At 32.0% G+C, this 13,316-nt stretch overlaps 2 protein-coding genes across 10 annotated transcripts in view; one reads left to right on the top strand and one right to left on the bottom strand.

The window, feature by feature from the left end:
- The window catches only part of LOC117179928 (irregular chiasm C-roughest protein-like), a 164,437-nt gene extending 157,577 nt beyond the window's left edge, over positions 1–6,860 (top strand). Inside the window, exon 12 of the mRNA XM_033372153.1 lies at positions 6,189–6,860. Coding sequence (XP_033228044.1) covers positions 6,189–6,287 — 99 coding nt within the window. The 3' untranslated portion in view covers positions 6,288–6,860. The remainder of the gene's footprint in view (positions 1–6,188) is intronic.
- The window catches only part of LOC117179929, a 1,200,486-nt gene that overhangs the window by 878,227 nt on the left and 308,943 nt on the right, over positions 1–13,316 (bottom strand). The window lies entirely within an intron of this gene.

The following is a 13,316-nucleotide window of genomic DNA, read 5'->3' as shown; positions in this document are numbered from 1 at the left end:
CAAATCTCTCGAAAATACATTTGGTGGGTAGTGGTGTTTCCTATATTTGTAGGGGGGTGGGGGTGGCTGGGGGGTGGAGGGTAGTCCGTTAGCGTGCAATCCACTCGGGATACTTATAAGATACTACCATGATTTTTTCAGATTTTTTGGTCCAAAAATAAATTAGGCCAAAAACCGGCCTTATCGACCCTCCCCCTTTCTCAAAATACTAGAAAACGTGTTTTCTTTTGGCTCGTAATGATAAACTGTTATGTAATGATAAACAACTTTTCTTTAATAAATATGGAAAGAACAGAGGTCAACGAAATTTTTACACGGAGTAAATTAAAGGCAAGTAACATCCAATCTTGACGGAAGTTGCAAAACTTTGCTAAAAATACTTCTCTGACGTTCAACGGATTCGCACGTTTCGTGAAATTCTGAATCGATTGATAGATACTTTTAGAAGTCACTTTTTTCATAAAAAATGATAGTATATTAACAATAACCTCGGGCCACAGTTACCCTACTTTTGAAGAATTATTTCTCGGCTTGTATTGATTATTACATAAATTTACAACAGTAATAACATTTATGGACTTTTCATCTACAAGTATATGTACCTATACAAACAAATTTTCTATAATAAATATAAAAAAACAGAGGTCAAGGAAGTATCTGTACGGAGTAAATCGAAGGCAAGTAACTACCAATCTTGACGGAAGTTGCAAAAATTTGCTAAAAATACTTCTCTGACGTTCAACGGATTTGCGCGTTTCTTGAAATTCTGAATCGATTGATATATACTTTTAGGACTCCCTTTTTTCATAAAAAAATGGTATTATACCAACAATAACCTGTCAGTTACCCTACTTTGAAGAATGTGTATTTCATTTTTATGAAAAAAGTGACTCCTAAAAGTATATATTATTCGACTCAGAATTTTAAGAAACGTGCAAATCCGTTGAACGTCAGAGAAATATTTTTAGCCAATTTTTTTAGAACTTAAATTTTCGTTCATTTCATTAGAGAATCAAGAGAAAATTCAGAAATGAACCTATGAAGGTTTTCTTGAGATTGGTGCCAGATGTGAAACACAGTTAGCGTAGGCATTGTGACCTTCGTGGCTTAGGACCCTGCTGCTTTCCGGGGTGAGGTAAGGGGCATGCAGTGCAGTGAGTACAATAGCGTGGGCGTGCCTAAAGATCTCCATCATATTTGGCCGCTAGGATCAGTAGTTACTGGCCTCATATTTATTTAAGAATAATTGTTTAGATAGGTACATACACTTGTAAATGAAAAGTCAATAGATGTTATTAATGTTGTAAATTTGTGAAATAATCATGACGAGCCGAGAAATTAGTCTTCAAAAGTAGGGTAACTTTGACTAAGCTTATTGTTAATTTAAGAAATGTTATTGCAACTTCAAAACACTATAGACATAGAGCATTCTTTTCTGAATGCAGAAATACCATATAAGTCATATTTTTCATTGTACTTTCGAAGAAAATAGAGTGCAACGATGACCTTACAAAAGCTCAAGTCCCCAGCCCTCTGAAGTACGTATGATGTGATGATGTTGAATTTTTCTTTGTGCTTTTTTGTTAGCCTCATTCTGAGAATTAAATTTATTGTCTTCCCCTGCCTGTTTTCTACTGTCTTCGACACAAGAACCTTTACTATATGTTCGTTTATGCTTATTATTTATGGTCCATTATTATTTCAAATTTTCTTCCAAATAGATATTGATAATAGTGTTTAGTTGACGCCACAGTCGTAAGAAATTTTTTTCTTCTGTTTTGTAAAATTGACTTCACATGTATTCAAAGCTCTCGATGCGTATTAGAGTGCACCAATCCGCATCACTAGGACCTGTTGATAATACTACTCCAATAGCGTAATTGGATGCGTCGGTTGTTAAAATGAATTATTAATTTCAATCCGAATATTTTAGTAAAGGAGCTGTGATCGAGCAATTTTTTTAGTTTATTTTTATGCTTTTCAAAATTCGTATAGTACTTGAACTTCTAAATTACCTAGTCAGAGGCTTAGCAATCGCTGAAAAGTTTTTAATCAATTTTCTGTGATAGCCTGCAAGTCATAAAAATGGTTTTATTTCTTGTTAATTCTTTGAGTCGGGGTAATTTTTTACTTCGGCAATTCTGTCGAGGTTAGGTTTTATTTCCTCAGCTGTTATAGCATGCCCTAAATATTCAAGCTATTTTTCAGTCTAAAAGACATCCTGGTATACTCGTAATGTCCGTCTGTTGTACTAGAGGCTGTCTATTTTTAACCTTTAGGGTGCTTTGCTAATTGTAATCCAGGCATCTCGTACGAAAAAAGGTCTTCCTACTGTATTAAGTAAGTAATGCGCGTTTTTTTGCTAAAAATGTTTATTGAGGAGTCCTGAATAAAATTCCAAGTTTCCTAGAAATTACACCCGAGCGGCCCGGAAATATTTTTGAAAAAAGTTCCAAAAATCGTGTTTCCGTAGACTACCCGGCTCATTGCATTCTAGAGCAAAATATTCAAAATCAAAATTAAATTAGAGGAAATACCGAAAAATTTGAGGGCAAAAAACCTTCTACCTTCAATAGGTGCCGAGCCTTTGTCATTCAAAGAACCCGGATTTTTTGAAAAAAAAGAGGCGAAAAAAACAAATTCTGAAGTTTGTATCTGTACTCTATAACCTGTTAATTTTACAGAAAAAGTTTCAAATTTAAATTGAAGTAGATGCAATTTCGAGTAATTCTAAAAAAATACAATGATCTAGCGCCTTATAACCTCATATAGCCTCACGAACTTGACTGCTTTTCGACCTATTTTTCAGAGCAAATTATTCGTGTTCAGTTTTTTTCAAATACTTCACTTCTCTGTAAAGCTACATAAGTAGTTCAAGAGAAAAAGTTTCTTGGTAGGAAATATTGTGTAAATCTACAAAAATATAATCTTCTAGTCTTCATAAATCAAGAGTTATGACTCTTTAAAAAAAACTTAATTTTTTTGCTACTTTGAGCTGTTTATAGTCATAAAAGTTTTTTCAAAACTGATTGTTGTGTACATATCCAACAGAATATTTTCAAAAGAACAAATTTTAGAGGACTACATTCTGCGAAAAATAAAAAATACGATGTTTTAGCTTAGTTATGTCACGAGTTATAACTATGAAACCTTTACCTTTTCTATTCGGAAGGCTCTGTATATACTGGAAAATGTACTTCGACCCTATTTGAGCATTGTCGTGTCATGCGTGCATTTCTAGTTCATTATAAGTTCGATTTTTCTAGTTTTTTTAAAAGAATCGGTTGTTCAAAAATCATTTAAATAATACGCTTCACTTCATTAATTCTGTGCATATTTTATGTATTTACATTATGAAAATTACTTCAAGAATATCTACTTCTGAAAGTAAATGAAAAAAATACAAATGAACTAATTTTGCATTGTTTATTTATTACTTATAAAAAATGCTATTGAAGGAATCAGTTTTATAACGTTGTATTATTTTATGTTAAAAATGCGAAAAATTGAAAGAATATTGTGTATATTCTTGTAGATGGAAGTCAAAATTTCAATCAATTACTGGTCAGTTTATTGAAATTATGTCTGAGAGATTCTCGATACATATATGGCAGACGTTTCAACTGTACGTCGACAGTCTCATCAGTATAAAATACTTCTTTCTACGAAATGTTACACCTGTGTGATCATAATAACTACTTTGTAAACTTTAAGACTTAAAAAAGGACAGACATGGTGACAGTGCTTAACAAATTATGTGCGAAATAGTCAAAAAAGAAAATTACAAATTGGAGAAATGACTCCGTCTGCTTGACGGACTTAAATAAAGATTGAGATTATTGTTGACATTGAAAAACACACACTTATCACATACCGCCCAGCAGACGGTATGGTGGTTAATTATTATCTACTGCGCATGGCACATCATTATGGAGCACTAACGGTACATTGCTGTAGAAGAGAAGAAAAAGAGAGAGAAGCAAGATAAAAGGATATTTATTTTAGAATATAATGAGAAATTGTAAAATTATAGTTTAAGAGAAAATTGTAAATCATTAATTTGCATGAACAAGGCTATTGTAGGTTACGCTCATATTATCTATGTATGTTCTAAAATTAACATTGTTGGCATTTATAACAATATAAAACATTTCCATAAACATACGTTTGAAGTAGTATGCTTCTTTAGCTAAAATAACAAAGTTTTCAAAATCAAATGAGTGTTTGTTTAAAGTTGAATGTTTTGAAAGAGCAGTGTTAAGTCTTTTGTTATTTTTAATCTCTCATGTGTGACTCATGTGACTTAACACTGCTCTTTCAAAACATGCGTCGAGGGGCGTTCCTCTTCTGAACCTCCTGGTTGCAGTGCACTAGGAATGGAGTTCTGGTTGATGAGGCAGTTGACTGGAAATGTTGATGTGCTCGTTTTGGAGGAAAACCTTCTTGTACAGAATAAAATTTATTTTCGTGTTGTTCCGGAATTTTATAGTGTTACAAATAGTTCTATTTCTTTTATTTCCAATTTCTGATTTAAATTTTGTCCGTCAGAGTTTTTAATTTTTCGTTAACATTACCAAGTTGTTGATACTTTCTCCTGTCGCGTAACCTGATTTCTACTTCTGATGCCATCTTAAAGAGCCTTATTTACAGTTTTCGGATTTCTTGGTAGAATTATAATTTCGTATTCTTCGCGTAATCCTCGTAAAAGTGACTTAACTGAATTTTCCGTTTCAATACCGTGTTGTGAATTTAATTCAGTTGGTTGAACATTCATCTTAACAATAAATTGCCGTATGTTATTTTCATAAATCTTTATATAAAACTCTTTAAAACTTCAGTTCGTCTCTTAATTGTTCAATCACGTTGTTTTTAAAGCGAGTTTGGGATTTGCCTATTTTCAAATAATATTCGCAATCTATAAAATAATTCTCCGTATACCTGTTTGCTCGCCTAAATAATCGGATAAAATTTTCATCTCCTGTTGCTTTAAATTCAGTCCTCATCATTACTTGTTTCTTGATCTTCTCAAAATATTTGACTGGGCAATGCCACTTCTGTCATTTGCTAAATCATTGATTCGTGTCTCGATCCTAACTTAGATGGGATTTATCGCATTAAATCCTTAGTATTAGTTGTTCTAGATGGAAAGTTTTCTCGTGACATGTGCTTCGCTGTGTGAAAAAATTTCACTTATTTAAGAACTATATTTTAAAAGGATCGTACAATAATAATGTATCGATATCATAGATTAGGTTTTTGCTTCTTAACAGGAGATCTAGGAACGTTACCCAGCCTTACGAGTCTGTAGAGCCGTCACAGGATACTATTTTTCAAATTATAAAATACCTTTTTTTCTCTTTTTTTCAATCTAGATCCAAAATTGTTGGGCTTGATTGAAGTTTTATTTATCCTCGATTCTGGTTGGACATTCGTGATCAGCTTTTAACTTTTACAGCAAGGAGTCACTAAGAACCCTACTTAATTCTACTTACTAGGTGCTCCTGTGTTTTATGTTTATTCAAACCGGAACATTTTTTTGTGAATATCTCCCTAATTCTACTTAATTTAGGCTGTTTCATTAAATTATCATTCATTTTATTGTGTTCGTTCTTTATGGAATAACTTTTGGTTATCACCTCGCTGCTGCCACCAATTGATGTCATAAATAACTGAATTTAAGTTTATCTTTTTATAAATAGAAATTAACCATTTCTCACTTCATTAAATACTAAAATTTTACATGAAATGCACGACTGCTCTATTAAGCAGTACGACCTGCCGATTAGCTCGTCGGGACTAAAACTAACTTCTTGTCAAGTCGATTCTTATGGCAGTGTATCGCTGATAATGCAACATGCAAATAAGGGAGGATCGTAGATGCGTTCGTCAGTCGAAAGATAACTTACATTATATGTGAACTTAGCAAAGGAGTCAACGCTCTACACCTAAAGAAAGATGTCTTAACAAAGGTTTTCGAAAAAAGAGTATCAAGTATATTCTACTTCAGTAAAGTGACGTATCTCTATGTATCCTTAAATGAAAATACAACACTATAACGCAGCATAAACTAGTTTATACGCGCTGGATTTAAAAATCTTTGTTCAAACAATTTTCTTCAGAATAGTCGCTTTTAAATTTATTTCTATATAATGATTTGTGCAACTAAAAGAATATTTTTCTATTTTTAGACTCCTCAGGCTGCACATTACATCACTGGAGGATCGAATGGTGGTATCACAACTGTTAAGCGTTCTTTAGGAGTAAGCACTCTTGCAACTCACGTATGAGACAGGAGAATTGATTCCACTTAGAATCAAAAGCAAATATATTCTATTGTATGTCATACTAGGTAATTTACTAATTTTTAAATTTGAGAGATAACTTGAGAAATCACTTGTAATATCTAAAAAGTCTAAAGCACAATGTGTATCTTGATAACATACCGAATTTTGATCAGCCGCCTCACTTCACATATTTTTTTAGATGATCTTGAGGTTCAAGAGTCCTTTACTAGTTTACTTGTAAAAATGTTAATAATCTAGTCTTTCGCAAAAAAAATTGTTTTTCCGAAACGCCGAATAGAAGGAAAAAATGCATATCCATTTTTTATGATTTTTTGGAATCATTACAAGGATTGCCAATTTACCAGGATTACCGATAAGTTAAAAAAACAATCAATAGCGAGGGCTTCATAGTGCATCAGAGTGAAAACAATTATTAATTGCATATTTAAATGTTGAAAAAATACAAACGTTTTTTTTATGGGTAAAATAATATCTGCAAACTTTTATATGTATATTTTTCAGTGACAAATAACTTACTGTATTTAGTTGCATATAAGCAGCACACGATTATAAGCCGCATTCTGATTTTAGAAGCTCGAAATAGTGAAAAAATGTTTATAAGTTGTACCTGATTATAGACCTCACTCCGAGTTTCAAGCTCCAAAAACAAAAAAAAGGTTCTGCTTACATGTGTGTAAATACGGTAAGCGTTAACTTTAGATGAAATATTTTATGATTAATTTGGTAATTATGGAAAAAAGAACAAAAAATGATTCTTCTGAATCTGATTAGCAAAATATAATTTAACAAAAATTTTTAATATTTGTTTGTACTTCTTAACTGATTTAAAAGTTTTTCTTTTCAAATCAAAGCTTATTAAATTAAGAAAATGTGTGACAAATTCTTTTTTTTATTTCTCTAATTTCTTATTAAGGATAACAAATTCAAAAGACCCATATTTTTTGTATTTGTGCTACCTACTTTGCTGTATTGAATAATATGCATTTCCTTGCATGATCATTTGCTTTTATCTCAAAAATAATATTTTGACACAATAAATTGATATTTAACAAAAATAGTCATTGCTGTGAACAACTTTTATAAAAAGGTCACATCTTAAGAAAAAAATAAAAATAATCTTTCTTGTGGGAGCATTTTTTCCCCCATTTTAAGAATAATATCTTGACTAGGGTGGTCCAAAAATGCATGCTAAACATTTTTTACATGCTAGACGACAATGGCCCCCCTTCCCCCTCCCACTTGATTCGAAATCCGAAAAAATAAATACTCTATTTTTGTTTTGTTTTCATTTCGATTAAATCAAAATTGAAACAAAACTTGTTAGAACAGGTGTTGGTTTTAATCTTTAGTTTTCCATGTAAATTACATGAGGAGTAATCATTTTTTCGAGTTCTTGGAATAAATCTGCAGTGTTTAGTGTTACACCTGTAACACGCCCTACAGGTCTTTGACAACTATCCTTAGAAACAAAAATGTCTTTCTTTATAAAATCAACCTTTTAGTCACTTAATTCTCTTTTTTTTGTACTATAATTATATTTATTGATCTAGTGGAATATTTACCAACTTTTTTCGATTAATTTACATTTATTTAAAGACATTTCATTTGTTTAAATAATTGTTTTTCGAAAATGTTTTTTTTTTTAAATAAAATTTATCACTATTGGTCTAGTGCAATGCTTATTAACATTGGTTTATTAATTTTCAGTTACTTAAACAAATTCAATTTGTTTAACAAAATTGGTTCTTTTTCATAAAAATTATTACTGATAGTCTCGTGGAATGTTGATCAACATTGGTTAATTAATCTTCAATTATGTAAACAAATTCCATTAGTTCAAGAAATGTTTTTTTTTTGTTTTTTTTTGTTTCCAAAATTGGAAGAGTTCTGCTAATTATAAGCCCCCAAGTATACTCGAAATTGTCGAAGATGTCCCTTAGAAGAAATTTTTCGAATACGTTTCAAAACGTATTCGAATATTATATGTATCTGTTTAGAAGACAATTGTAAAAAAATGTCGGAAATATAAAAGAAATTATTATCTGCAACAATCGTAAGTTTTAATACCAAAAGTAGAAAAGAAAAATTGATAAATGTTGTGGAAAAAATATTGTTTAAGGCCATGTGATGAGTATAACAGCTGATCAAGTCAGCCCTAAGATCAATATTTTTTCACCCATTTTGAAAAATTAAAGTTTCAAAAACGCGGAAATTTTTTTCGAGTAATGTTAATAAATATTAAAGGATCGTTTGTGGCCTTGCAAAGAGTTTGAAGGAGAAAAAAGTTTATTTATGCAGATAATGATTATCGAAGGACACATTTAGGTTTTACAGCAGAAGTTTGACTTTTAGCTTTCTCTGTCGTTAATCATGCAATCTGTTTTGCCCGCAGACCCCTAGAAGTTCGAAGTTGTCTATTCGCTGCGCTAGTGCTGCTTTGACACAGCTGATACCAGACTGATACGTATATCAGACCAAATATGTTTATTTGCATTTCAAGTCCCAACATTAGTTTTTACATTATTTGCGCATAATGTTCGTGAGCGATTTTTGTTGTTTTGTCCGACATTGATCAATATAAACCTCATAACTTGCCCATTGACAACATTGCAAATTGCCTGCAGGGTTTGACGTCAGCACGGTCGGTATTTCTCCAAAATAGTAATGAAAAAAACTTTTTTCACTATTCTAATTATTTAAGACCAGAGACACATTCATGCATGCCTTCTATTTATTGTGCCAAATTATTAACGCGATATCTCATTCCGTGTGGACGTAAGTTGGGAAAGAAAAATTGAAGACCAGGTTTGGTCACGTGACCCTCTCGTCACATGGCCTGAAACAAATTAATTGTTGTTAAATGTCACTTAGCGATAATAAACTGCCAGTCTGACGAATGTTTTGAAGAAAAAATTTTATAAACAAACGGAATTTGTTTAAATAGTTAAAAATTAATTAACCAATGTTGATCAATTTTCCTCTAGACGAAAAGAAATAATTTCAGTAAAAAAAACGAACATAACATGCTCAAAAGGTCGATTTCATTAACAATTGGCATTTTTGGTTCTAAGGGTAGTTTTCAATGCACCTTCGGGGTGTGTTAGGGGTGTCAAACCCATACGCGCATGGGTTTTATGTATCATATATGAATTTCTTCGTTAGATAATCCTCAAAAAGCCTCTATACTGCCCCGTAACATTTTCCCAAACCCTGAAAAAAGTATTCCAGAAGGCTGATTTTTCCCTATGCAATTTACATCGGAAACCGCAAGTCAAAACCGATACCTTTTAAAATAATAATTTAAAAACAATAGGAAATTCCTTTTTCGAATTTGTAATCAAATGAAGGGCGGCATTACTCTCTATGAAAAAAAGTGTTTTGGACCACCCTCGTCTTGACACAAGAGAAAGACATTAAATAACAATTGTAATTGTTATAAAGAAAATTGCTTTTTTCACAGTTTTTAACTTAGACCATTTTTGTTGTGGAGTTACTATTTTTCATCTCAAGAATAATAATAGTAGAAATAAGATTACCATTCGACAGCTTATAGGAATAATTTTGATTGTTTTTATCATGTTTTATTGAAAAATCCACTTTCATTGCACAGTAATGATTTTTAAACAAATTTCGCTTACGAGCCTTTTATATGTTCCATAGCATTTTCTAGTTGTTTATTTGTATAGTTTATATAAGTTGGAGTTTAAAAAGTATATTTTTACCATGGCACTTTGGCTGTCCTACCCACAGGAAAATTTTGAGGAGCATTTTTTTATAAAGTATTAATTTTACCTAACTTTTTTCAGAATTATGTTGAGCTGCATAAACTCTGGACATTACCTACTCATTTTTTAATAAAAAATTTAATTTTTAAACAAGTTTTATGCTCTCTTGATGAATTTTTTCATGATACTTTGGCTTTTCTGAAGAGCCATTCTTCAATTTTCAAAGTTTGTGTGCGCGGTAAAGATGACACCAAAAAAGTAATTCAGAAAATTATGATCTTGATTCCAGCGTAATAATTATTAACTCCTTGTTACCCAGTGTATCATTTCTGTAGCTCTTTGTAATTATCATTTCTCTCTAATAAGGCTTAAATGTTTTGAATTTACTGTATATGATTAAAAAACAAAACATCTATGAGCATAAAGATACAACTTTGATGCCCTATAACTATGAAATAACTACTAGAAAAAGGGGATTTTTCGGGAACTAGTAATTTTGCGAAAAAAGTGAGGGAGAACTATCATATTCTAAAAAATATACAATTATTACTATGCTATTAAGCCAAATCCCTTTCGGAGTAAGCTTGACTCAGTCAGTTTTTGCCTCGCTATACTGTAGGGGATGAAGGATTTGATATGACAAAAAGTGAATAGGGCAAGTGTACGAGGTGGTATAAGGGGGGGGGGGGGGGGGGGGGGGGGGGGGGGGGGGGGGGGGGGGGGGGGGGGTACGAATCATTAGATCAATCTATAATTTCCGTGTTGCGTATTTAAACAACACGTTTGTTCCGCAACACTGCTCCGAGTCAGGTCGCTGATGAATCATTTGCAATCACCCCTGGCCAAGAGCTTTGCAGGGTCATCATGCGTCCATAGATCACATGAAAATATCTAAGCTTGATTATGATCAGATTCTAAGATCCATACTCTTTACTTTAATTACGTCCACTATGTAAAGCTATCCACGCGAATCCATTAGTATCCAAGGTATTTTGTTTCAAGCATCGCTCATTCCACTGACATACGTTATCACATATTTCTTATCAAATATTTTTCGCCACATTTTCCTTTCCTGGCATACAACTTTAGCTTCCTTTACGGCCATACATTTTTACATGCAAGCTCTTTCGTTGTATGGCTTTTTATTTCTTTTCGACATAGGGTCTCATTCACACATTTCGACTATATTTCAAATTTTATCATCAGGTCAACAACGGGATTTCACCGGGAGCAGGTGCCATTCATTAAATGGCACCCGCTCCCGATGAAATAGCAGTGATGTTTCAGCCGTAACCACGTCTCATATACACACATATATATATATCATAGATGGCAGTTGCTCCCAGTGGGACCTGTGGCGGTTTAACATACTTTTTTTTTTGAAATTGTGTGTGTGTCAGGTTGTGCCAAAGAAGCAAATTTTTTAATTTAATTCAAACCTAAGTGTCACATTATTCCATTATTCTTAAGAGAAACGCCTCTTTTTATCTTGTCAACAATTAAGAAAACAATCAACTAAAAAAAGCTATTTTTGATTAAAACGGACAAAATTATGAACTTTTCAAAGCTTTTAAAGATGACGCGAAATTTTATTTATTTTGTCAGACATTTATCGTTATAAAAAATAAATTATAGACGCCAGGATCCAAAAAAACGGTACATTCCAAATATCTTATTCTCAAAACATTAATTGCAAAATCAATTATATTTTTAATTTAATAATTTTTAGCTACTCATCTATAAATGTCCTCTACTAAAAGTTTGTCAACGTTTTGCTGGTTCCAAGTGTTTTAAACGCTGAAGCGTCGACACTCAATTCCTCAATATATCAAAAACTGTAGCATAATACATTTCCAAAAATAAAGTGGGTTCTATACTGTCTGATAATTAAATTCTTACTACTGTGTAAAAGGTCCTTTTAATGCTAAGTAGAAAGTTTTCCTGTGTGGCAAAAAAGCGATTTGGTATCGCTAGGCTTGGAAAAAAATGCCTTGACGATGTCAGGGTCCGCATGGCCTCGAATACGCCACTGATTAAATCGCACTTATGATTGCTTTGTGATGAAAACTGTATTATTACGCGCGTCGAAGTCACAATACAAGCCTGAGCCCCCAATTTTGCCTCGGGTTCTGGCTCGTATTCCAACTTCACATGAGGAAAAAGTTCCACTTAGGCTCCTTTTATCATATATAATTACTTTTTTATCCAGCGTAATGTGTGAGAATAATATTCGCGCATGCAATATTCTTAAAAATTCTTTTAAAAAAATTATAGATAAATTTAGCTAAAAATCACCATACGTGGTCGGAAATTTGGTGAAAAAGTGTAAAAAAAAGTGCTAACTAATTGTCTCGGACAGTCTGCAAAAAATAGGGTGCGATAAACGTGCGCTTAGGTAATTCCTGTGTGATAGCAGCATTTGCCTCAGCTCATGCTGCATGTTTCATACTCGTCGACAATCAATTTGCACACTTGTATCACAAATAGCTATTCCAACCGATGGTAAAGGCGGTTTAAAAACTTGATAAATTATTTTTAAACCCCGAGATTGGCGCCGCAAGGGGATTTCACCTGTATGTTAGACCAATATTTTTAGAGAAATTAAAAAAAAGTTGTTTAAAATTAAAAAGTGGAATAATAAATGAAGGATGGAATGATTAAAGTACGCAAGTGACAAGAACAAAAAATTATATACTTTCGGTGTTTCTGTTCTTTTGCTGTTCTACCCTTCAAATATTAAAAAAATTATTGTTATACACATTTTAATTTAAAAAAAATGCATTTTCGTATTTTTAAAGTCATATCATGATTTTCTCATTGAACCAATTTAGAGTTTTGCTTAAAAGTGATTGGTAGACAAAAAAATTATAAACAAAAATCAGGCATTTTCATGCAAGCAAGACCTTTTACTAGACAATCACTTTTAGAATAACAGCAATTAAGTATAGTGAAAAGAAAAAAATCGGATTAAGTATAATCGAAAAATTGCACGTTTCTTCAAAACATTGTTTGTAAAAATACTAATTGTCAATGTATAAATGAAAATTAAAATTATTTAATTATTTAATTATTATTTAATTTAAAAATTATGAAAAAATTACTTGTTAGTATATGGAAATTTTTCGTAATTCAATATGATTATAATATTACATAACAATTGTCTTAATGCAAACAATTTTTTTTATACGGTAGGGAGATACTCTGATATATACAAAGTAAATAGGTTGAATAACGCTCCGGGTCCCATTGGGAGCAACTACTATCTATGAAAATAAAATAAATAACA

The sequence above is a fragment of the Belonocnema kinseyi genome, chromosome 9, assembly GCF_010883055.1.
Source record: "Belonocnema kinseyi isolate 2016_QV_RU_SX_M_011 chromosome 9, B_treatae_v1, whole genome shotgun sequence".
In the NCBI taxonomy this organism is placed as follows: Eukaryota; Metazoa; Arthropoda; class Insecta; order Hymenoptera; family Cynipidae; genus Belonocnema; species Belonocnema kinseyi.
This window is presented reverse-complemented; position numbering and strand designations above follow the sequence as displayed.